Below are 26,684 nucleotides of genomic sequence, written 5' to 3'. Positions count from 1 at the left end.
TTCCCCTCTTTTTTTTTTGCTCTTTTCCCTGTTCGAGCCCGCGTGTGGGTGGGTGGTGAAAATAGCCAGCGAGTGGGGCGAAAATGGTGTAAATTACCGGGCGTGAGGCGTTCGCCGTACGTTTCGTGGGTTTGACGGATTTGTTGAGTTGAACGACGACGGCCGTACGTCACCGGTCACCTTCACCATGAGTTGGCCATGAGCTGCCAAACGGTTCCGGACGCAACGGTGGGATGGTTTTATGCGCAACGGAGAAAATATTCAATTTCACGTGGGCGCCCAGGTCCGAATGAATGGTGATAAAAATAACTATTTGAAGAGGGTGACTTAAAACGTACATCATCTCTTATGGGCTCTTGGAAGCAACCGTGTAGGAATTTCGGGATAGTTTTACGATCCTTTTTATTATCATGCATTATCCTTTCAAAAGTTATCACTTAATTGTTTGAGTTGATGTTGACGATCATAATGCTACCTTAAATGTAATCCTTTGGAGGGTCCTTTTGGAGTCAGATGTTTGTCTGCACTCGTCCTGAATACCACCCATATTTAACCATTCGTTTTTTCCTCTCACCCACAGGCAAATGTTTCCGCAGATGAAGTTCCGCGTGTCCGGCCTCGATGCGAAAGCAAAGTACATCCTGCTGCTGGACATCGTGGCCGCGGACGACTACCGGTACAAGTTCCACAACAGGTAAGTGTCACCGAGTGCCGTTGACAGTCTCCTGTCAGTAGTCGGTAGTAGACAGCTCGATTGACGCTTGAGTGCGGTTTTATCTTTTTCCTCCCACAGCCGGTGGATGGTCGCGGGCAAAGCGGACCCGGAAATGCCGAAGCGCATGTACATCCATCCGGATTCCCCGTCAACCGGCGAGCAGTGGATGCAGAAGGTGGTGTCGTTTCACAAGTTGAAGCTCACCAACAACATTAGTGATAAGCACGGATTTGTAAGTAGCCTCTTTTTTTTTACTCTCTTCCGTTTAACTGCGTGTTTCTTGCTGCGCATTCCGTCGTTCTGGATGATCTCGGTTCCAGGTTCGTGGTGATCGCACTAAAAGCGCCCATAAAAGCGAACCATCAAGAACAAAAACCCAGTAGCTCGACCGGACCTCGACCTCGTTACGCCACGTGTACGCCGTAACGTTTCTCTAATGGCCGGTACCATCGCCAGTAGCTCTTGCGTGTACTCGGCTCCATGGGGCGAGTTGTTGGACAAACTAACGCGACAATGAGTATGGAAAGAGAATGTAGAAAGAAAGCGCGTCGGTTTTATGGGACCTTTGAAGCCGCGGCCGCCCTTTTTGAACTGTTGCCGCGGCTCTAGCGCGTGTCGCCGTTGAGCTAATGGACCTGAGAGCTTCTCGGTGACATTTAACTGCGTTCTGGGCTCCATTCTGGGAGGCTGGGACATGTCTCTCTAGCGTAAAGGTGCAATAATGGTGTCGTTCTAAGCGATCGAAGTCAAATCGCACAACCAAAAGACAAACGCCTCCAGTAAAGGACAAACGCATCCAGACGTCTTCTAACGGGGCCGCGATTTCAATCGACAAACAATGCGCACAGTGCCACCGGTTTTGTTGCGCCTAGGGTCTGATGTGCGACAGATTGTACCGTGGACCGGATTGTGCCGCTTAATTGTGTTTACTATCAATAAATAATACGCCTTAATCGGATCGCCTCGCGGATCAAGGGCACGCATCTTTGGTGACGCCCCGCGCGATCACGTCGCGTTTTGAGGCGGCAACATAAAAGCATAACGGCTTGTTTACACAAGGCTCCACTGAGCAGCCTCCCAGGCTGTGCTCGATGGGAACTGAGCTCGAGTGAGCAGCAGCAGCCGCAGCAGCAGTAGTCCGTAAACCTCACTCTATCAGCAACCGTTTTGTAAGTAGCGCGCGTTGTTTTATTTAGTTAATTGAGTTATGGTTTTCGGGGCTTGGCTTGGAGGGTGGCTTCTTTTTTTTCTCAACCTACCCTCGCGAGCTCATTTAAGGCTCCGGGAAGGACCCAAGCCAGCTCGCAACACGATTAGAAGCCACCCCAGGGTTGAAGACACAATAAAAATCAAATCAGAAAGCCACCTCACCCGGCCGGCACTTATCAAAGGTACGGGACATCGGCGCGCATCCCTAAAGGCCGAATGTCGCGGAACCTCCGACCAACGGCTACCGGAGTTTTTGTTTTCACCCCTGGGCGCGCCAAATGACTCCCGTTGCGGTTGCGCAGTTTTTGAAGCGCGGATAACGCCCAATCAAGCGACCGGCAGGCGGCGGTTCTTGGATTAGAAGGAATAAAAATTATTCATCACTAGTCGTTAAAAAACAAACACACAGATAGCCACCGCCGCCAGCGGGTGTGCCGCTGATAAAGCAGCTTTGGATGGTGGAGTTTTCGCCCCACGTCCGCGACATGTGCCGTGCCAAATTTGTCTAAATGAGGTCCCGTCAAACCGGTAGCACCGATGGGGCACCGACCAACCCCCCCCTATGGGAGGGGTAATAAAGCGAAATGAAGAGAGAAAGAGAAAGAGAGAGAGCGAGAAAAAGGTCCAAACCCCAAGGCAAATGAAGCTACTGCCGATGAAGTGCAAACGGCGACGGCAAATAATCGCACGCCGCGGCTGACCTTCCCTTTTTTTGGTGGTGGTGGTGGAAGAGGAGGTGGATGGGGCCAGGGAAACCCTCCACCCCAATCGGTCAATCGGTGGAACAAACGCCCCGAAATCAAATGCTTGCGCAAACGCGTACACGAGTACGCAAATGCGGAGGACACAAATAAGACGAAGCTTTGAAGAAGGCTGGAGTTGGGAGAAAAAAAACCGAAAACAAAAATAGAAGAAGAAGCCATGGAATGAAGTGCAGAAGCGAAGCTGGTACAAAAACGCCAGCACACACACACACACGGCAGCTCCCAAACCGACGCCGCAAAACGCGTAATTAAAACAAGCGTCCGACATAATGGATGATAAAGACCCATGAGCCTGGGGCTTCGAAATCGCGAAACGCAAACGACATTCCGGCATCCTTTTTTTTTTATTCAGTTCGGGCCTGGCGGTTCGGTTCGGATTGATGTTTGCGTTGCTTTTTTTGTGTGTTGCTGCTGTTCTTCCTGCGTGATGGATTAGTGGGGTGAAGCTTTAGAGGGTGGAAACGGAATCGCCTCACGGTGGGGAAAAATAATACGCTCCCTAGACAAACAAAAAATAGGTAAAAAAAAGCGCCCTGGTCAGATTTTGATAGGGGAGTAAAAATTCGCCGGCAGATCGGTTACTGGATCGGACTTTATTTAGTCCTCGGTTCGCTCCAACGTTTGATGAGGTGTTTCGGGAACTAAAAGGTGCCTTTTTTACCAGAAGACTGCCGCAAGAGGTTTCCTCGATAAAACTCTACACCGATCCTGTCCCAAGTCCTGTCGGTTCAGCAGCACGTGGGCGATGGATAGATTATCACCCAGCCAGTCTTACCGTCTGTTTCTCTAATTGTCGGCAGCTGAAAGGGTGACCAAACCCTTAGCCCTTGGGAAACCCGCGTGACACCGGCAGGACGGTAGCGATAATCGCTTGTTCGGAAATTACTCCGACATGCCATTAATCCAATAGTACTCTCCTGGATGGCCTGCACCGATAAAGAGACCGAAAAAAAGGGACCGACCTCGATCGAGCATCTGTGACTTGGTTCGGCGACATCGATCCGGAGGTCTCGAAGGACGAACGTAAAACGCACCGCGTGAGGAGGATAAGAAAACCCGAGTTCTCGTCGCGGTTGGTTGGCGCGTTGAGTGACGGGAAAAGGAGTCGTTCGTCCTGGCGGGATGCGGGTCTAACCACGTCGAAGCAAGGATCACCTTCCAGCGTGATGAAACGCACGGGGAAGCCACATTCGGGCGGTCCTTGAGCGTCCTTGAACAATCGAGCTCCCGAAATCGCAGGATCACCCCGGAGTTCGCTCGATAGGCATCCTTGTAGCTCTCGGAGCGTATCCTGCGAGATGTTTCCGAGCGAGCACCCCAATCCGGCACACAATGGAATGTTGTAGAAAATTAGGAATATTATTTAGACATTGATCCCATTGTTGCGGGCCACTCGACTTTGCGAAGTTTCGTTGTACCGACCGCAGGAATCGCGGAAAAGGAGCCCCCGCGGGTAGGGATCACGCCGCAAAAGGACGATGCTAAGCCCGTAACGGGGCTGGGTTTGGGTAATTGAGTCGCCGAGCTCCTGGCAGGCTCCCGGGCGGCGAACTACAAACGGCTACGTGGGACAAAAGGGATCTCGGGACGACCAAATTGGCTCGGGTATGGAATTAGGTCGTGGAGGCTTGTGGCAAGGACGACGACAACGACGATGACGACGACGACGGCGGGTTAAAAGCGAACCTCCGGCGCACTATTGTGTCTCGACCGGGCACGGTTGACTGATTTTGCGAACGAACCGACCACCGCCGGCTCGGTTGAGCTGGAATGCTATTTAGATTTAGACGATCTTCGATAGCATCCTTCGGGTTCGGCCGCGCGGTAGACAAAAGGACGAACCGAAACCGCAGCGCAAAAAGAGAGCAATTGCGTGCCTGATGGTTTTGCCGCAAAGGTACGCTGCGGTGCATCTTTTCCAGTGGCGTGCATTCGCACGGGTGTTTCTGTGTGAAGGATAATGCAATGAAGGAGCCACCGGATGGTACAAATTGATGATGGAATTGGGAGATTAGCGGCGAAGATCGAGAACCTATCATCTTTGTGCGGTTTCCAACAGCAAGCAGCTGACGACGGCCGAGATAGAGACGTCGCGGTTTTTTTGTCGAGTAAAAAAAAACGAATGAATAAAGCGTTCGTCCTGTCGATTGTTCTAAAATGCAGCTTTTGTTCGAAAGCGTTTCGCACAACCGATTCGAGCTAAGCAGGCATGGGGGACTTCGACGCATCGATCCATCCCGCAGGTGTTGCAATGTCACACTCTGCTCACAGCTTGCCGGCACAGAACCACCGGCTTCTTGGGCAAAGTACATTAAGGCTGTGCAAACAGGCAAACATTGGGCCCTCGCGCGACGTCGGATCGTTTCTATTTGCCGTATCATTACTTCCTTTTAAAAGTCCCGCGGTTAGGGTGATGACTTCTCAGCTGCCCATTTCCGAGCATCGAGTGCAGTGGCGCAGTAATGGGTGCATCTCAATATTGACTTGCAGGCACCCGTGTGTGTGTGTGTGGGAGGGTGAAAAAAAGCCAATCCGGTGGTTTGACATTTCTCTTCACTCGACACACGCACAGGAGTCGATCCATCATCGGATTTTGAGTCCGGTTGACGCCACGCCGGCATTGCTTTTATGTCGAACGCTTTGTTCTTGTGCGAGCGGTCGTTTTGGGGCGGGTTTGGGGGTTGTTTTTTGTTTTTAAGGAAGCGCCATTTCGGGAGTGTAAATTTGGTTTGGAGTTGCTTCTTCGTTTCTTCTCCTTTCATCTCCTTTTCGTTGGTTATGTTTGTATGTTTGCTTTCTTCCTGGGGCCACTGCTACTGCACTTGAACCGGGTGCGTTATTTGCTCAAGCGGCAGCCTATTTTTTTTGTTAGCATTCCCAGATTTAGGGCATTAGTGGAAGCGTCCCAAACGATACCAGCGGGATTGAGCTGTAATTTTCACTCCCCCAGTTAGCTCTTTAGTGTATCAGGCGATTTTCCCCGGGCTCGACACGCTCACACGGCTGTTGGGCTTGATGGCGCATAAAATTGGCCCGCGAGTCCTCATGCGAGTCCTGCGCGAAATCGAAGCCCCCGATTCGGGTTCCGGTTTTACCGGGTCGAGTGCCCAATTTCGGGTGGGTGTTTATGTGGTTGCAAAATTAGCCCGCCCTATCCTGTGGCCCTTCACAGGGAGGGTTATTTTTTTGTGCGCCTTTAAATCAGAACCCTTCGGACGGTTCGTTCCGTGGCAAAACACACACACACACACGCACACGCACGTGCGGGAGTACACACGTGGTTCCGCAACAAAGCATCCCTGGGGCCGGGAAGCAGCTTCAGGTTCGAGGTTCAGTGGAGCATGTAGTTGGCACTCGTGTATCGCCTTGGGATACGCAACCCGGCCGTTGTCCTTTCTGGGTGCCGCAAAGGGACATGTTGATGTGACACGGAAATAGACATCGGAAGGAGCACTTACACGGCGACCCGGGTGGCATCCTTCACCAACGACCACTCGGGGTCGGGTCGGGTCCCGAAATTAGCCGTCCCACATCCTTGCACACTTCACTGGCTAGGATCAAAGCCCCCTTGATGGTGTCCCTTTTTTTTGGCTTGCGAGCTGTCCCTTTGATCGGTTCCCTGGGATTGGACGGATGAACGGTTCGCTAAGGACGCACGATCGGTAAGGAATCAAACGAGCTGCGGTCATCCCCGTTGTTGCGTCGTTTTCGGGTCGCTTTTCGTTTTCTTCTGCTTCCTGTTCGGTTTCTTCTTCGCCGTTCCTCACCGTAGCGAACCCAAGGCACACCTAGGTAGGGTTCCTCGAGGGTGCGTAAACCTCACCAGCTCATTAGACATTCCACACGAGCTGCCGGCCATATTTATAATAGGGCCAATATTCAACCGTGCTCGCTTGAACCGAACCGTGACCGACGGCGTATGCAAAACCCGCGTGAACGCGTGCAATCATAATCACGAATCCGGCGCGAGTTGGACACTTTTCAGGAAGACACTGCGAGTGCTGCGGTGTGGGAGGTGTTTGCATAATTCCGACACCCGACGCCAGCAAGTCGCCGAGGGTTTTGACGCAAGAAGCTGACGAGCCGAGGCCGGCTTTAGAATCGATTGCTTTTTGAATGAGCGGAGTGTTTGGAAATGTCCAAATACAAGCGGCGAGACAAATGAGTCTATCCTCGGAGGTCATCTAGGTGGTTCCGGAAGAGAATATTCGAAATAATTATGACTCAAACCCCTAATAAACTGTGCCAACGTTCCTTTTGGAGTAGCAATCTTGACTCATCGTGCCAAATCGTGCGGTCCATGAAGGCTGGAAAACGATCACTCGAGGCGGCAAATCTGGACGGCTGCCAGGTCGCACAAAAAAGGGTTAACACTTCGTCGCGTTTTGAAGTGACATGTAAGCTAATTCGAATTTGTGTAGAGATTTCAACGGGCTGGAAGAGCAGTGCCGAAGTGAAAGCAACAAAAAAAAAATGCCGCCCCAAAAAAGATGCCGCCACAGGATCGGCATCGGACGCCGGGTTATCCAGTGGGCCTTGGAACACGTTTTTTTCTATCTTCTTGTTCGTCTTCTTCTCACCACCAACACGGGAAGGATCGAGTGGCAGCCTTTTGGGACCCGCGGACGGCAGCAGCTTTGTGACGCCGGCCAAAAGTGCCGTGGAATCGGTTTTGTGTCTATGTTGCTGGTCGTTTACTTTTTTGCCTTCACCCATTCGTTGCCCGTTCGTTTGGGGGGAAAACATTTTTTGGCGGCACTTCTTTCCGACCCTGAGGTGACTGTGTGCAAGTTAATTTCACGATTATCCGATCCCTAGGGGGTGAGTTGACTCGCGGAAAGAAAAAAGAGAAGAAAAATACGTATACAACCCCATTGATGGATCGCATTAATCTTCCGAGTGTGTGCTTTGGGTGGATGATGAATATTGTTTTTTTTTCGCTTCTTAAACCCACTGCTAGTCGTTGCGAGTATGGAGCATCGGTGGATTGTTGCGACACACAAATTTATGACATCGGTATTTTATTCATTCGGAGCAGAGCCAACGTTCACTCGATTAACTCGTCTCGCTAGGTATGCTGTTTTGGTGCGTGCGATCGCTCCCGACTTAGAGTGGTTGTGGTTTTGAAGCACAACTTTTGCTCTACACAAGCCATCAAGTGTCTAAAGTTAGGCCATCTCTTGCGTCAGTCACTCGCATCCTGTTTCCGGTCGAATGAAAATGAAGGGCTTCGAGAACGTCTAACGCCACTTCTAAGCGATCTAATCTCGTCGTATGACAAGCATTTGAGGACTCGAATGATCTTCTGCGTAGCTACACGCGCCCGTCGGAATCATCCCTTATCGTGGTCGTACGATCGGCGGTGTTGTTTTATCCATTTTATTAGGCAGTCCGGAAGTCGGTTGCCTCTGGCTGTCAGGAAAACGCTTCGTTACGTGTGTTTAGCATTATCAAAAACCTGATAGTGGTGCTGGGAACTTAATTTACACTGTTCTAAGCTCAAAGCCAACACCGACATTGGCCTTTTTGACCGGGAGCTGGATGATTGATCACCTCCGGCTGAAAAGCAGCCCAATTCGTAATACGACCATGGGAGCCATTTTGTGTGGTTGTAAATTCGTAATCACACCCCCTGCCAATCGAATTAACCCTCCCAGGGGGGTGGGTTTTTCTCCACAAGCACACAACATCCGACACGCGGCGTCGATCCGTTGCCGATTCAAATGCAAACCGAATCACACCGATCAGCGTTGGTGATTTTGTTTTGTTTTGTGTTTTTTTTTGGGGGTGGATTTTTATTACCCTCCCACCCAACCTCCTTCGGTTTTTAATGCCCATAATTATCCTCGCAAGCACCGGGCCGCGGGTTGAATTTCATTAATAAATCCGGCAAACAATCGATCGCATCCACTCGCGCCCCCCGAGAGAACCGAGGTTCCTTCGAAGGGTGGACATTTCTCCGCGCGCGCACCGTTTGGTTGCGATTCCCACGCTTTCGGAGCCTCGGAGCGGAGCTGCGCGCGCCAAACAATGTGTCAATAAAAGTGTGATTTTCGTTACCAAATACCCCTCGATCCGTCTGCCGGCCGAGACCGGGTGCCTTTCGATTTCGAGCTCCCACCGGCAATTACGGGCGCCGTAAATAGGCTCATCGAAAAATGAACACGTACACACCGCGGGGATAGACAGGAATGCCTCGCTTGCATGTGGTGTAGGAGGTGGGCGAGAGAACGGAAACAAATGCTCATTAAACCGGAGTGCCGAGGACTCCGGAGGGCTTCGAAAGGGCTCGAGGGTTGGCTGGTTGGCTGGAGCTAATTTCGGCCACTTTCAAACACCATTCCCGTCGTGTACGGAATGTGGCAACATAATCGATTGAAGGGGTGATGGGGAAGAGGACACACACACACAAACAAGCACAGAAACGCAACAGAAACTCCTTCCCTCGAGAGCACCGCTGACGGAAACATTCGTCATTTCTCACGTCGCTCGTGCCGCGATTATCCTGCTTTTCCCGTTTCGCGCGGCCTTAATGTTCCATTGTTGGGCGGGAAAAAGCGTTTCGGAGAAACCCTCACCCGGATGGTGGGGAGGGGGGGGGGTCGTTTACGGTGACACGGCCACGCTCTGGCCGAAGGACACAGGGTGACAAATTCGTTCACTTTTAGTCGCCGTGCCTTTCGTTTGCTTTGTTTGGCCCTTTTTCTTCTTTTCTCGCCGCTTAATTTTCCACCCATTGTAACGGGTGTTAAGTAGCAAATATTTCTCACCCTCTAAAGGTGGGGGTGGATATGAAAATGGCGCCCGCACGCCATCACGCGGGTGGATGCTTTTCTGACGCCTTTTGGCCGCCCGAAAAAAAAAACTTACCCCTAAAAACATGCCCGCATGCCAGCACGAACACAGGCCGAACGCTAGACCTGGGCGCACATTTGTGGTGACAACATTCACCACCCTCTGAAGGTCCTCCTAATCACCCCCAACCCCATCCCCTTTACCCCGACACGCTCTCCCGAAAACCAGGTTGGAATGGTGTAAATGTTACACGCACGCACTTTCGGGTGCCGTAAAAATTAGTAACGATTATTCTTGTTCGCCACTCTCGGGGCCGTTTTCTTGCCACCCCCTGAATGGTGTGCCATTTGCCGTGTGAATGTGTGCGTGTGTGTGTGTGTTTTGGGGGTGTCGTTATGGCATTTTTTTGTCCTCGAGCTGGCGCCAACCGACAAATATTTATGGACGCCGCTCGGTGAAAGGTGCGACAAGAAACACCTCCGATAAAACACCGATCGAGTGCGTGCCGAAACCGACCGACGGTTTGGTAGGACCATATCTCTCGCCATAAACTCCTCCACCCCACACGGGGGTTTTTGTTTTATTTCCTGCACCCCTTGGTGGCTTTCAGTTGTTTTCCACAGTTTTTGTTTTGTTTATTTTTCCGTGACACGATTTATCTGCCGACGATCTCTCTCCTTTTTTCTTTTTGTGTTTGCCATCGAGAAGGTGTGGAATTATTTCCACCGTTCCGAACAGACGGGTTGCGGGTAGGCCTATTAATTTCGAGCCTCCCACCCATCACTGGCACCTCGGCACGCACGCACGCACGCACCATTGGTGCACGTGTACCGGCGGGTTTTGGGCTCGTAATTCATACCATTACGAAAAAAAAGCAGGCCACGAAGCTGGTATCGCTCGGTGGCTTCGCTCGGTTAATTATTAATTAGACCACCCGTACCCGGGGGTGGTGAAGGCTTTTCCCAAACCACGGAAGGCCCCGTTTTTGTTCGTCTCCCCCAACATTGCAAGGACCTCAGGGTGTAGTAGTGGGCAGCGTTATTTTGATAGCAAGTCGTCCTGCCGTTTGGTCCACAGAGTGTTTTGAGGGGTCACTTGAAGCTTGCTATCAGTTGGTGAATTAATTCACCGGTCGATTTATTCTAATTGGGTGTAGATAGGCAGGCTCGGACTTCGAGACGAACAATCTTCCACACCCCCGACGGGTGGCTTCCATTCGACATTTGGCGTACGAGGGTTGATTTTTAGGGAACGAAAATTCAAGCGCAAGAAAAAGCAAGCCAAAAACCTCACTCTCCTGTGTTTGTTGTGTACTGTAGAGAAAATTATTCATCCTCGGATGGGCTCGAGTTGTCCAAGTGCAAGCTAAAGCGCATGGCTGCAGCAAGGAATGCACTTTCGCTTGCATGTTGCATCGACGGGAACGAAACCAACACCGGGTCCGGGGAAACTCTCGTTGCAAGAAGGGATCGAGGGGAAGAAAAAAAAAGGGGTACAAAAGGACTACGGCACCAACACCAGCGTGCACCGACCGGGCGCAATGATGGCGCTGCAAATATGGCCGCAGATTAGGTTGTGCTCTTTAGCGCACGGTGGAAAAGCGAAACGATGCGTTGGAATAGAGAGAGGAAAATGTGGAGAAAAAAAAAGCCCCGACCGACGGCTACACGGAGACGCGTTGGAATAAAAGCCTCATATACTGCAGCCCAAAAGAACAATGCGCATTTCCGGTGGACGGGTGTGTGCGTGCGATGTGCATTATCCAATAAGCCCCTGCCGTCGGGCAGACGGTGGGAAAAACAAAACCACCGTGCCCACGAGGGGCACCGAAGGGCTTACTCGCAAATGGGCACCGAAGTACTTAAGGAAGGCGCATGCAGTCACACCTCGGTGTGTTGCGGCATAACACAGGGTGGTTCTGCATTAGGATATCTTTAAAATGCTTTTTTTTGCGGTCGGATGAGAGTGCTGCAATCATCACACTTACATCCTCGGTTTTCCCGGCCACTGAATGATTGGATTCGTTTTACGTAACACGGATTTGATTTTGGGAAATATCTTTTAAAATTCTACTGAAAAAGGTACCCAGAGTTGGAGTTTTTGGATCACCCGCTTAACACGTGCAACTGCTCGAATCCTTGCTGTTTGCACAACGCAGGGATCCTTCGGAGTGAGGCGCGAAAGCCTCATCGTGTGTGTTAGGATGTAATTATGCTAATTTGGAATTTATTATGCGCACGACGACAACGACGTCACGCAGACGACGACGGCGAAGAAGACGATGGTGATGATAACGTTCTCGTAAGTGTGGTTTTTTGTTTGTCGTCACCACCGACTGGAATGGCAAACACAAATGGCGCCAACGCTATTATCTGCAAACTCTGTAATTTTCCGCACTCACACACACTGCTCACGGTAAGCAGTTGGATCCGTGTCTTAAAAGAACCTACTCTCTAAGTTGCCATCTCGTGCTACAAACTAATAAAAGGATGCTTCTTTGCACATCTCACAAAACCGCGACTTTCGTTCTATTCAGCGCACCTTCGCGGTTTTCATCACACTCTAAACACAGTGCAATTGCTCCCAAACGAGCCGGTGAGTTTTATGACTCGCGAGATCATATTTCCCGGGTCCGCGACCACATTCGCCATTTGTCAAACTTTGACCAGATCTCGTTCGACTCAACCGCCAGCATCCGTGCGGCGGTGTTATGAGAGGAAATTTTTACGCCACCCCGTTTAGATGCTGACAAATGTGTTTGTGAAAATGCACCACCAAAATAGACTTGCACCGTGGCAGCCGACCTGGGGAATGCAATAAAAACTGCAACTGCGTCAAAACGGGGACGAATCCAAATGAATCCGCGCTTAAAATATTCTCGCCTGCGCGCAACATATGCAGCGGTGATGAAAAACAATTTCGAGAGCGTATTACAGCGCCCCTTAGGGGAGATGGTTGTAAAATGAAATTGCACTAAAAATATGACAGGTAGTCGCAGCAGCAGAACGGCACCCTTGGAGATGGGTGGGTGGGCGTGTTACATAGAAAAAGCATTTCAATGATGCGAAAACACAACCTTTGCGCCGCACGTCGGAAAATGGATAGTTTTTTTATTGTACCTTTTATTCTGTCGCACCTTTCCATTCTCGTGCTGGAAAAACGAGCTTTATTCTACCTGTTCAGGGCGCGTCACTCGAGACCTTGTGGATTCAGAAGACAAATTGAGTTGCTCAGAGACGCAGCAGTTGCGTTCGGTACGGCTTCCTTGCCGGTTGGATGGTTTCGGCCGCGGGCGCAATCCGACGGGCAAGTTATTAAACATTTTTTCCTACTTCTAGCGTGGAAAGAATTTTCCATTTTCATTTTTCATGCGCCGTACTTCATACGCACCCCCTAGCCCCGGGGGAAAGTGCTTTCTCGGTGAGCGAGAAAACCCAAACGCGCGGCCCAAGGTGCTACGAGCTCATACCTGCGCTGAGCCGAACCGGAACCACTTTAATCGAAGGAGCCGAAAAGTATGCGCGCTGGCCTTCCGGTAGCTAAGGAATGCCCAGCGCCTTCTCTAGGCGCGCGCGCGTAGAAAAATGGACTCTCTCTCTCCCTCTCTCTCACTCTCTCTTTTTCGCTTTGTTTTATCGCTCCCCATCTTGAGTGTGTTGCTGTTTTCTTCTTGCTGCATTATCGAAATTCCTTTCTTTTTTCACCCGGGGTTACTTTGATGGCTGTTGGTGTTTTGTTTCTGTGTGTGTGTGGTTGTGTATCGTCTTCCTTTTTGCGCCCCTCGAGGCTTCTGTGAATCGACAAAATTGCGCAAATAACTTTCTCAGACACCTGCTCGAGCGCGTTCGCGCGGAGACTGCGGTCTCGACTGAGCCTGACTGACTTACAACATTGTAAGCCGTCAGCCGCAGGGTCACCGAGCGCCAGAAAACGAGGAAAAAGCGAACAAACAACACCAGGAGACGGCCCAATTGACGTCCCCCCACGAGCTGTGGGTTTCCGACGGGGTTGGTGTATTTTTTTTTATGTTTTAGTTGCCCAAGCCACCCGAAAGAAGCGCGAGTAATTAGCGATATTATTTATGTTTTGTGCGCCGGAACAACATGATAATTAATAACAATACCCACCTCATAAATAATTTACAAATAGTTTCACATTTCTTCCGGCCCCACGGGGACGGCTGTTTTGTCGGTGGACGTAACTGACGAACGTTTGTTTGACCAGCTTGAGGAACGGTGCGAGGAAAATGCGCCCGCTTGTAATTATGCGCCCAAAACTCGTTCGTACCGTTCTCGGGGGGGCGGGTTGAGAGCATAACCAAATAAGGCTCATTCTTTCAACCTGCGCGACTAGTTCGTTTCGTTCGTTTGGCTCTCAACACCCGCGCGATATCGAGCTCTAGTTGTGGTTGTAAAATGCTCAAATTAATTCCGCGATTGTGTAAGGGCGTTACAGATTTTCCGCTCAAAATGTATTCCGCACACTCACGCGCAGCTCAGCTGCGGGCCACAGCAATAATTGCAACCGAGCCCCGTATTCGCCACAATCCTCATTATCACCTTCATTATCAGCATCACCATCGCCATCATCATCATCAACGTGATCGTCGTAATCATAATCAGGCAACCCACCCAGCCGCGCGAGGTAGGAAAACTTCAACTCCTTAACAAGCGAGAGGCAAATAATTAATGGCCAAATCGTAGCCCCCGACACCTTTCGCCGGGGGAAAATCCTAACGAGTGTTTCGCTGCGAGTTTTTTTGTTTGTTTGCCGGTGAGTGGACAGATTTCGACTCCGGCCATTGTTCGTGGGTGAGCTTTTTTTCTTGTCTTGTTTCTTTTGTTTAGCCCAGCACCATCGCCCCCCCAAAAAAAAAAGCGGCAGCGATAGGGCAGGGTTTTCCACCGACCGGGCAAATTGGGCGCCCGGAATGCCACGGTTGTTTGTAAGAAATTTATTAATTTTGTTCTTATTGGGGGCCTCCCTTCGTCGACCTTTGCCTGCGCGTCCCGTTTCGTGCCATCCATATTCATTTCCACCGCGCAGGGGTGAACACATTTCACCTGGGTGAGGAATTTTCCCGAACGTCTCTCACGCACAGAGCGGCTCGAAATGCACCCATTAGTGCGCCAGGTGAGATTAGATTGGGCGCTAGCCTTTTGTGCTTTTTGGGGTCTGAGGGAGGAGGTTTCTATTTTTTTTTCTCCTACTTCCCAGCCACCTTCTAAACGTGGGGAGTCTCGCGCCGCTAGTCCGTAGGTTCAAATTAAATTACTTGAGTGATGGCATTTTCACGAGCAAAGTTGCTTAGGAATGCTGCTTGTTTCCAAGCGCTAGAACTCAGCCTAGGCAGAAGCAGAGGGTTTCCAGGGCCAGTTTGAAGTTTCACTCGTATCCGTTTCACTCCTCTTAAACACGTACCTCACCATGGGCCGTAACGAAGCCGTCCGAAAACCGTTTCCGACTTATTGGATTTGTTCTTTCGCATTCCGTACCCAGTTTTGTGTTTGCATCCACCCATGGCCGAGCGCTCGAGAATGCGTCTTCATTTAATCTACTTACCCACGGGTGTAGATGTGTATCGGCCAATCTGCCAGCCCTTGCGCCGTCGGAAAAGCACCAGAGAACAATGCCGGGTGAGCTAATTATTTCCGAAACCCGCCAGGATTAGCAGTCCTTGGTGGCAATACCGGTTTCGGGGTACTTTGATCCTTATCGAACCGCCAACCGGCGGTACATCTGCAGAAGTGCCACCGACCATCGAGTCAACTGCCACGAGATGAAAGGTTATCTGAGCACGCTTACGTTGCAGAGCGGCTGTAGCTACGTAAAAGCACCCGTTTCGAAAGGGGGAACGCGCGTTGGGTGCGCATTTTCAACCCTCTAAAAGTGCCACTATCGCACCGATCAAACCGGCACCCGGCATCGTGGGGGAAAAGAAAAATCACCTCCATTTGTAATTTGCGCCCGGCTGGCGTGCCGATTCAACCGCTTAAGATGACAAGGTTACCTCAACCGAACAGCGGGAACCATTTCGGCACGCCAGTTATCAACCCTCGCGACCGAAAGCCGACCGCAAAGTCCACAATCGCGCTAAGCCGCACCAATTAGTCACCCGAAAAAGACGGTGGCACCTTTTCATTTTCCCGCGAACGGGGGGAATGATGCGCGCGCCCACGTGAGAACGGGTGACAACGGATTAGACGACGGGGAGTTTTTTTTCCGGGTACCTTTCCACCCCCTTAGGGGAAGGTGACACTTAATTGCCGACTGCGGGGGAGGTTTTTTTGATTTTCCCGCGGCGCGTTTCGGTCACACTTTTCCGCTAGAGCGAGGTGTCATTTACAAGGCGAATGGTTGGTTATTGGGATTGGGCGAACTTTCGAAAGTTTTGGTGATGATTTATGCAAGCCGTGTTGAGAGCAAAGGAAAGGAACGCATCGTTTTTTTTATGCAATCGTTTGTAGGGTGAATCGGTGAAAAATGTTATGACAATAACAGCAGGGGACGATTATTTGAAGAGTAAACGCGCCCAAAAATGACACAAACAGTACGTGCCAGTTTGTCGACTGGGAATCAAATCTGACAACCGTCTTGCTTTATTAGAATGTAACGCACAAATTGCAAAATAAAACCAAAGCAAATGCACCCATCCAAGCAGGCTGGGTGACAGATACACCTTGGTTGAAGCCAAGCGCCGGCGCGAACATACACACGCGCGTGAAGCTGTGTTGTGCGAAAGGGGTAGGGAAAATGCCCGCCAGTCGCTAGGGGATGTGCGGCTTTTCTTCGCTCGATAGCCTCTCTCTCTCTCTCGCTCTTGGACGGGGTTATTCGGTCGCTCTCTTTTACACTCTGAATAATGCACTATGGCGTGCGAGCCCACGTATGATGGCGGTGTGTCGAATGTGCAGTGTCCGTGGCGAGTCGGTCTTTTCGGTGCTCCTGTTAACATTTCGCTCACGAGCACACACACACGTTTACATGCATGTCGTCGGTGTGATGTAAAAAAAAGAAGGTTGCCCACACGTTCGACGTTTTGTTCCTTGCTGCCGTCAGTGGAACGCCGCCATCACACGGCTCCAATATCGAGCCGCTCGACGAACCAGATCAAACCTAAAACCAGTCCCCAGCAGAAACACACATACACGCGTTAGCCGCCTGCACACAGACCCACGTCCCGACACATGTCCGGCGCGTCAATTATCGTGGAATTAATTTACACTTTCTTGGCGTTTTCGGTTGGGCGACTCTCGCCGGAATGGGGCGGCTCCATTGGGGTAACTTTGTGTGCGCGTTTACACCACCAGGTTCGTGTTTGGAATGTGCGCTTTTCGCGGGCCGCGCGCTGCGAAAGGGCGCATTTTCTGCGCGCCACCACCAAAGTGTTCTAGTGCGCGAGTTGTCGCCTGCTAGTCGCGGGTGTCCTGCCGTCCATTTTCGCGACTGCAACCAGCGCGCCGTTTGCGAGGACATGACAGTCCGGTGTGGTGAGCGAAATTCTCCGCCGTCTTGCACTTCTACTTCCCGTGCAGGGCTACTTCCACGAGCATCGTGCTTGCGATGGCCAGGGCTTTGGGGCCACACCTTATAAGGCGGAGCGTTCGGGGACGAAAAGCCGTCAAGGTGGCGACAAAAAGAGCGAGTCGCTCGTCCTGCAGCGAAGGCTGGTGGCGCGAGTGAGGAGTCCAACCGAACCGAACTCCAATAAGGGTTTCGTGTTCGCTTGTCGCTTGTTTGCTTCTTTTGCTTCTTGTTTTCGTCCCCGCGGTAGCTTTTCCGCGACACTTTCCGGTTTCGTGCTTCTCGGACTGGTGCTGGAGTGGTGAGATGGAGGAATGGACAAGAAAGCGAATGAAAAAACAAAAACCCAACCCAAGCAAGTCGCACAGCAGAATAAATGAACTGACGTTCGCGGACCGCGGTACGTTCGGGTGTTGGATTTAAGTACGAGGATTTGACCGTTTTCATTTCTGTTTTTTTTTCTCTCCTTCAACTCGCAAACGTCCCTCATGCAGAAGCGTAAACCGAGTCCTCGGTCTCGGTGCGCTAGGAACGGGAAGAATGGGAAGAAGGCAGCACTTCTGGCCGTCGCGAGCGCCCGCTTTGATGCAATATTAAATTACGAATCGCGCCGTCATCGCTGTCGCCCTTTTCCATGTTCTTTGGTTTGTTCTTCTGTTCGTTCTTTGGAAGCGAACAATGCGAAACAAAGCGAGCGAATCGCTTTCTTCCGTTCGAACGGAGGGCAAAAAGAAATCAAAGACTCGCTTGGTCAGCGGCTGCAGGAAAAAAGGAGAAATCCTTTACGTGAGCTGTCAGTCGCGTGAGATGCACCGGTGAGCTAAGTAGTGAGCGTGAGCAACGGCTTCTCACTAACGTTCTCAGTGTTTTCCAATCAGAGTGCTAGATGTTTTGTGCTCCTTCTCGCATGCTTGCTAGCTCACGTGAGTGAGTGAACAAACTAGAGCTGTGAATCAGTTGTAGACAGTGAAGCTCACGTGAGAGAGCGCGTGAGGTGAGATGAGAGAGAGCGAGCGTGCTTGGAGTGAGAGAATGCGAAACCAAGCGATGCAACCAAGCATAAAATAAAAGCATAAAGAAGCACCCCGTTTTCTCAAGATGGTTTCCATTTATGTTGGTCCGATCGACGCGAATCGACGAAGGAACGTTTTTAGGCAGGACCGCTTCGAAGTACGTTCAATTTTGTTGCTGCTGCTTCATAAAAAGCACCGATTTTTGTGAGAGATTTTTGGTTAGTTTAAATTTGAGCTCTAGCAGTCGTGCTTTTTGATAGATTTTCCTCCCATTAACATTGATTTAAGTGCAGTTTTAAGAGGACTTTCGTTTACATCGCTTCGAAACACACTCCTGTTCGAATCTACACCGTTGGTGTAGGTTACTTAGTACGATTACAATACACCACCTCGTTTTCAATGGGTACCTACCTGCCAACCACCATTGCTTTCAATTGCTACGGGAATCAGCAACGTGGTGTGGCTGGAATTTTTAATCGATTTTCTTGAACCCTCGGCCGTCGAGAACGCCCGTCCTACCGTATGCGACAAGGAAAATATAAAAAAAAACATACACACAAGAAAGGGAGGTGCAAAGTTATATAACGCCAACCGAGAGTGCATCATAATGCATTTCGAGTGAATTATGAAGTGCAGGACGGCGAAAAAGGCATACCAACGTGTCGCATCATTCTTGCCTTTAGCCGTCGGTATGCCCCTAGGGATGACGTGTGGGAGAGACCTGGGAGAGGTCGTAACGTGCACTGGGTGCACACGAAAAGCGCCCTGAAACACGCACACACCTCTTATCTTCCAACCCCCAGACGTAAAGGGGACGCTCGAACGCAATGCCACGACATGCTCATAAATGTTCATCGGCCACGTTTCATTCCACCTCGTGCCAGGCTCGCGCTGCAGTTGTTACCGTGTGTGTGTGTGTGCGTTGGGCTTTCTGCCGGAGCCTATGGACAAAATGGACACCGGCGCGGATTTTGGAGCGATCAAAACTCCACTTTCGTTAAGCCTCACAACCAGCGAGGAAGAAAACGCACGCATGGGTTTTATTATTTCGTGCCAAAACGGCGCACCACAAATTTGTATCGTTAATATTACGAGTTCATTTCAAGCCGTTCCATCCCCCCAATAAAACATGCAATGGTGCTCCCTAATGCACCTCGAATCCGATCTGATAGCGCCCGGTCAGGTCTAAGCGAAACAATCGATTATTGTTGCGACCAGCGCGACGGCGTGCACGATTTTTCCGCAAAAAAAAGACCTCCAACAACCCTGAGCCCTGAACGAACCCCTGCTGGGTCGGCGTGGCGATGGCGACGCTTCGATTTCGGACGCATTGTGCGCCATTGTGCGCATCCTTGGGTGGTCCGGTTTGGCTTTCGCGGAACGTTTCGTTTCGAACGCCCAGGCGGTTGGGGTTTTTTTTTACGTTTTCCCGCCCAGTTCGGGCAATGAATTATTCCCCGGTTTGTCCCTCGCGCGCAGGTTGATCAAACGAAACGGCACCACGCTTCGATTTCTCAAATTCATTCCATCCCAAACCACCCATGAAGCGCCTCCCCCCTATTCCACCCCATTTGGGAGGGCGGATTTTCTTTCAGCTTCCTTTTAATTCCCACTCGTGATGGTGGATGGTGTCGCGGCCTATTACAGCGCCTAGTTACACCCGAGGCCGTGGTCGTTGATTGATTTCAAGCACTTTCCGTAAGGGTTGATGATACCGGCCGACCTACAGCCATGGCAGGAGATTCGTCCCAAGCGGCTTCAATGATGCTTGTTCGCGGTTTTTCCCATTTTCCATTTGATCAATAATGCACCACCTCAAGCACACTTCGCATTTTAGCTCAATTAAAACACATTCCGTGGTGAGGGTTTTCCGGCTTTTTTGCAACAAAAAAAGACCCTCATTCGGTATGCATATTTTAACAGGCTTCAAAATTGATATTCCCCCTATCGGTGCGTTGATGCGCGGAAACAAAATTAAAATAAATCCAACCACGCCGCCACACACGGCGCCGATTAGCGAGGACGTTTATGCTTTTTCTTCTTCCTTTTTTATATTTATTTCTTTCTTGTGTCCCCCTCCTCCCCCGAGGACACGTATTGCGTATGCACGAAACGAACACGTCCGCGTCAAACTGTGTGCGATTAATTAATACACCAACGGGCCCGCCGGAAAGTCCTCGGCAACGCCCTCGCGCCGATGGCGACTGGCGATGAGGATGATGACGGTGATGATGGCGATGATGGTGATGATGGTGATGATGGCGATGAACGCTCGCGCCGTGACAGATCGAACAGGAACACCCTGTGTAGTCGTCACCATACGACAAACACACGCGTGCAGACACAAAAAATTGATCTCTCTATTCCCATCTGGTTCGGACACGGAATAGAAAATTGAAAATCATTCCGTGCCTCCCCCGGGGGGCTGGACTGGGTGGCAGACCGAGCAGGGTGGGTCCCAACATCCACCCCAAGCAGGCAAGAAAAACAATGGACCTCCCACAAATCCCTGGCACTAATCACGAGAATCCCCACACGCTCGGGAAGGAAGCTCCCGCAGTCTGTGTTTATTGGGGGTTGGTTTGTGTGTGTGTGTTTTTTTTTTCATTCGTTCGTTTGGTTAACCTTTTTCTCCCTTCTTTCTTTCCGCTCGGACCGCTTTCGTGGCTAAACCACGAAATCAGGAAGCCCTCAAGCGTGGGAGACGGGGTAGTAGGAGGCCGCCTGTCTGCCCTACACCCACGTTTCATCCAGACGCCGGTTTCCCCCCGGTGCGCTTATATTAGTTTATGATAATTAATTCCACGGGTTGCCGTTGTTTCGCTGTTACGCTTATTTTGTGTGTTTTTTTTCTGAGTTTGTCCGCGGCCACCGCGTCCGAAGGAGCCGAGTTTTGGGTGTTTCGATGTTTGTTCTTGTGTTGTAGCGTCTTTTTTTCGCTGTTGTTGCTGCTGCTACTTCTTTTGTCAATTCCAATCCACCGCCTGCTTGGCATGAATATGTATTGCGTCGATTTCGGACCGTACAAAATGGCATATCAAAAGTAAGAAAAAAAAACCTTCACTTCACTGGGCTGGGCCATTGCGGGTGGGTTGTGTTTTTTATTTATTTAACTTTTTTTTCCATTTTCGAGAGGGTTGACAACGACCATTCTCGCGGTCGCCATTGCGGTGGAGTTAAGTGAAGATTTCTGCACGTTTTATGCTCGGACCCGTGCGTCTATTTGTCATCAAATTTCCCTTTGTGGGCGTTTTAAAAAAGCTACCCTTGCTTTAAGGGTGTGATGACGACCGTAGGCATGACGCAGCGTTCGTGGAGCCAATCCTTCCCTTTTCCGAAAACAACGGCCTATTCAATTAATTAACCATAAAAACGTAATCTAATCAAAATCTCATAAATCATTCTTTATAGTCCGTCTGTTGGTGGCGGACACCCGAGAGAAGAAAGCGAGAGAGCGAGAGAGAGAGAGATCGTGTATTCCTATTTGTATCCAAGTTAAGGTGGCGGTTTTTCTAATCGCATCCCAGATAGAACCCCGAAATGAAGCGCTTCAGTAGTTTTGGTTTTTATCTTTACTACCGACCTGCCTGCCTGCTTGTAACCTACTTTGGTAGACCTGGGCTCAAGCTCTCAGCTGAAGAGTGAAGAAAGACGAACAAATTAATACATCTGCCACCCTTACATGATCGATTTTCTCCGCGAACAACCCCGGGGTTCGTTTTTTGTTGTTGTTGTTAGTTGCGCCTCCCGAGCTGGGTCGTGTACCACCCAGATTTCGAGCACCCTTATTTTAATTTAACCGAGAGAAAAAAAAAACAACAACCACACTCTACAGCTCATTCGTGATCCAGATTCGCCCGGGTGAAGCTTCGCGCCGGATTTCCCGCAAAGGTCCCGAAGGGATGCGCAGCATGCAGCAGTGCCAGCTGGGAAGCCTCCCGAGAGAACACGGGGACCCGGTACCAGTGAGGTAAAAAAAGGGACCCATTGGCCCACGGAAGGGACTGCGCCGTTATTAATGGAATAATAACAACACCGGAGCACCCATCAACGCCATCGTAACTAGCCTGCCACGGTGCCTGTGGTGCGCACGACGAAAAGGGCACGGATCGGGCATATTTTATGGCGTATTAAAGCCGGGGTTTGTTCACTCTCTCACTCTCTCTTTTTCTCTCTCTATGGCTCCCTTTGGCTGCCATCGTGGATGAACCGATGCTTCCTGATTATTTATGATCCTGCCCCGAAGGTCCGATGACCTGCTGGCGCTTCAACCGCGGGCCCGTGGGTCTTTGAGCGGGAGGAAACGCTACGTTTTGTTAAACCATATAATTACATGTTTGTTTGTTCTTCGTTCGGCTTCGTACGGTGGGTTTCCCAAGCTTTTTCCCGCACAATGTAGCGGGCTCGCGGTCCTCGGAGGCGCCCACAGAACGCGGGCGGGCGGGTATGAGCGATCGCTTCGGATCATGATATCGATTATGATCGAAGACGATCGCGGGACCTAATCAAGTCATGATGGCTCGCGCAGGAAATGTGTCACACGGACGATGATGGATGACGCTGGGCTTAGGGTTCCGGTGGGAACGGATTTCTCGCAGACATTTGTCAATGTGATAATTGGTGGCTTTGCTGGAGCTGTTGGGGATTGGGCCGGGATGGCGCCAGTGGATAAGTGAGGTTAGGTATGTCCTTGTCAGGGATGCGTTAAAGCAGCTCAAACAGCGGACTTTTGGCAGGTTTACGGGTTTGATTATTTTGAAATAGGGCGACTCCGCACGTTACGTTACGTTTAAAAACGTTCTACTTCTCCGTGGGTTGCAGTCAATCTACCTTAAAAAGGACCAAAAGACAGACATGTCAAGCCGGAGACTCGATGACAGATTCTGCCGTTCGAACTCCGGGCGCCAGTCACTCACGACGGATGGCGACATTTTGTTTAAAGTCGTCACCGAAACCGTCGAAAATGTGCTCGATGGCGCAAAGGAATTGGAGACAGACAAAAAAACAACGCGAACAAAATCAAGATACAGCAAATCGGAGTGAAACACACCCGAAACAAGGATGACGCCCGCGAGGACATGAAAAGATGGGATGTAACGGGGGAGGTGGTTCGGAAAAACACACACTCAACGGCATCAGGCGAACGAGATCAGATCAATATCAGCGTTTGCGTTTCACGGAGTTTCGGTGGAGTGAAGCGATTGATTTCGTTCGCCCTTCTCACCATCCTGGGCGCCCTTCTGGCGAAGGATCCGACGAGCCCTTACGCTATGGCGCACCGAATTCCGTTCCCCACTGTCGGAGGGACGATTTGCTTCGCCTTTTTGTGTGTGTGTGTGTGTTGCTGTTGTTATTTGTGCTCGTTGCCGTTGCTTTGTTACGTTTTGCTCCCTCGACTCGACGCGAGCAGACATCATTCCACAGTCCGTCAAACGACCGATCGACATCGGAATCCTGCGCCTGGCACCCGTCGGCACCGTGGACGGGATTTGACATAATGAAATGCTTGCGTCTGCTTACATTTCCCGCACCATCCGCGCGGACCGCGTCTGCGAGACATTCTACACATCCTATTGGTGTTGTGTTGTGCTGCCGTGGTTGTTGCTGTTGTTTTATTCCCCCATGTATTCCTGCATCAAACCCGCGAGTCCCCAATTCCCTTGTCAGATCGACTCAACTCGAGAGGGAGCGAGCGAGTCCTTTGGCAGTGCGACATGAAAAAAGAAGACGCCATGCCGTCCGATCCGTCATGGGGAGAAATCAGTTTAAAAAAAAACTAAATAACTTGACATATGTTGAGCGTCAAAGCAAGCGCAAGGCCACGGGCGGGCCCACGGGCATTAGGAATTAGATTCCAAGGGCTCGAAACGGAACACCGAAAGGCAGCAGGCATGCGGGCCCAAAAGGCATCTAAGAATCTCGAGCGCCGGTCGTCCACAAAAGGGCGCAAGGCATTCGGGGGGTTGACTGTGTGTGTGTGTGTGTGTGTGGTTGTTTTTTTTCTCTCTCTCAAGAACGACATCTCCAACAACTCCGGCCCTAAATCATGTTCGAACATCAAAATCCCTTCCGACTCGGGCGCGCCGTCGTGGGCCAAAATTGGGAGAACTTTTTAACCCGCCCGTTGCCAATTGAGCCGGAATTGAATAATTGATCGAGTGAAAAGACAAAAACTTCCCCCATGTCAACTCGGGGGCCCGCTTTTTTTCTTGTTTGTTCGAGGGCGGCTCGAGGAGTGTTGGCTCGAATTTTTGGAACATCTCTAAAGGCTTGATTTCGGTGCTGATGCGGGTGAAGACGCGCGTGCAGTTGAGATTTGACGCAGTGCGTTACATTTCCTGCTTCGAGCGAGGGTTCGACCAACGAAAAATGACCGTTCGATTGGTCGCCTTGGGGAAATTAAAAATCTCCAACTCCAGCACAGGGAAACATTGTTCATTAAGTTTAACGTTCGTCCGGCGCACGCGCGCGCTCGCACACACATACACAGTCGGCTTAATTTCTTTTTAATTGTACTTTATGGAGCGCACCGATCTAACATTCCAACATCGCCCAACCGATAGCCTAGGTTGAGGTCGAACCTGTTCGTCAAAAGGCCGCCAGCAAGGCGACCTGCAAGCGGCCCACGAGCCGTAGTTCCTTATTTTTTCCTCCTTTTTATTGGTCCGGTTTTGGCGCACGGAGCTGATAGGCGATCGGGAGGTCGACAAAAAACATTTATATATATATATTGCAGAAGGCGAATAAAACCGACCACAAATGCTGTGGGTGGTGCACCCTCATTCATCCCTTATTGCACCCCCTTCGGTGGAGTGTACCACCGAGCTATTCAAAAAACGGCGGCCAACCTTCCGCAATGCGGACGGGCTTCTGCTCAGGGGCGGTGGGTTCGTTCCGTCCCACTCGGTGGTCTATCGGAAGCGATCGTCGAAAAAAGGGTGGCCGAAGGGAAAAATGCCGGCGCCCGCAATGGCGCGTCTCTGGCGCGGAAAAGCGTGACCAATTTATCCGCCACCAGCATCTGCACGGGCACGATTCGTAATCATTTAAATACGGCCGAATGCGCGCCCGTCGAGGCAGGGAAAATCCTGCACCAGCAGGACCCGGCAAGGACGAGATTCGCACCATTGGGTTGGTTGGTTTTATCGTCTGGCCGATCGTCTGACGGAGCTCCCATAGACGGCCCACGATCCCAGAGGTGGTCCGTTCCGAGCTTTGGCTGCATTAATCCCGATCCCGAACCACGACAAAAGCGCTCCATTTACGGTGAGGCCCTTTCCGTGTGCGCTCTCTCTCTCACTCTGTCTATCTCACGCCACCGTTTAGGGTGCTTTTCCGCGCGTTCCGTGGGACCCAATGCCATTCCGCGAGGCGAGCGGAAAAACCGGGCAAACCGGGACGGGCGAGCAAAAGCAAATAATTCATAAATAATTGTAAGCTACCTTCTGGCGCCTTAGAACGATGAGCCTTCGCGATTCATCCGTGTGCGTTTTTCGCCCACGGCGCGACGGCGTTTGTGTGTGTGTGTGTGTACCACAAAAGTCATAATTTTCCATCGGTTCCGGGAACGAATAAGCGTCTCGCACGTCTGCCCTTAAGCTGTTTGTTTTTTTTTTATTTTTTCGGGAGGCTCGTTGGGCTTCTTCGCTCCGTTTTCACGGGGTGCGTTAATTTTTAGATCCATTTCCCGACACCACGCCACCGCCGGCTCTAGTCCGCCTTTTTTTTCTCTCCCTCATCTGCTTCCTCTTGTTTTCGGAGCAGCGGGTTTTGTTAACAAGCTCCAATCAGCCGTCCCCGAGCGGGCGCGTGTGGTTTTGCGGTTTGTTTGTTCGTTTGTTTTCGCTGCTTGAGATCCCGCGCGCCTAATCCCGGTGCGACTTGGGTGGGCTCGAGCCCTGGGAAATGCCGCCCCTCATCCCCGGGTGTCGATCGCATCGATCGTTCGCGAAACGAAATCGATTCGGTGCGGTGAAACCGGCGGGATGGGAGCGAATTTTATCGTCCGAACCTTATCCGGTTGGGCGCAAAATAAAAATTTACAACAACGGAAAAAAAACTGGTTCAAATAAACAACCTCCCGGGTCGGTTTTGGGGTGAGGGTGTTCTCGGGAAGAACGATCGTCGTAAAACGATCACATTTTGATCGTAAAATCTAAGCGAAGGAAATGAAAACCAGTCTGCGTTGGGAGATGTCGTTTTTCGTGAGGCTGTAAATCGAGCATTAAACCCTCCATCACTCCCTAACACCTGTGTGCTTTTTTTCTGCGGCATTGTTGGCTGCAAATCACTTGCCATTCGTAAATCGACGTCACGCAATCAAGAGCAAGATGTCCGTTCGTATGATACCCAAAAGCATCCAGAATAAGTGCCGGTTTGAATAAGAGCTCGAGGAAGAAATAAAAACGAAAACATTGAGTGAAGAAAATTAGACATCGAAAACAAACATTGCAACGAACTCGACGATGATGAGCCCTTCTGCTCGTGGGCACCTTTTTCCATCTGCGTCACGCAAAAGCCTTCAAAAATAAACAGGCGCCCTTCGTGAGAGCGTAAGTGCAGCCAGCATCGCCGTGCGGAATCAATCACGAGCTGCAAAACGATAATTATCAATTATTTATGATTTGTGTTTCTGTTCGCTCCACGCACCCCAAAGGGGCCAGG

General features: G+C 50.7%; 1 protein-coding gene across 1 annotated transcript in view; it reads left to right on the top strand.

Annotated features, from left to right (window-relative positions):
• The window catches only part of LOC128720347 (optomotor-blind protein), a 95,688-nt gene that overhangs the window by 27,804 nt on the left and 41,200 nt on the right, over window positions 1-26,684 (top strand). The window contains exons 2-3 of the mRNA XM_053814011.1: window positions 581-694; window positions 794-947. Of these exons, the coding sequence (XP_053669986.1) occupies window positions 581-694; window positions 794-947 (268 nt within the window). The remainder of the gene's footprint in view (window positions 1-580; window positions 695-793; window positions 948-26,684) is intronic.

Source organism: Anopheles nili, chromosome 2 (genome assembly GCF_943737925.1).
Source record: "Anopheles nili chromosome 2, idAnoNiliSN_F5_01, whole genome shotgun sequence".
NCBI lineage: Eukaryota > Metazoa > Arthropoda > Insecta > Diptera > Culicidae > Anopheles > Anopheles nili.
The sequence above is the reverse complement of the archived record's forward strand: the minus strand, read 5'-3'. Positions and strand labels throughout refer to the sequence as shown.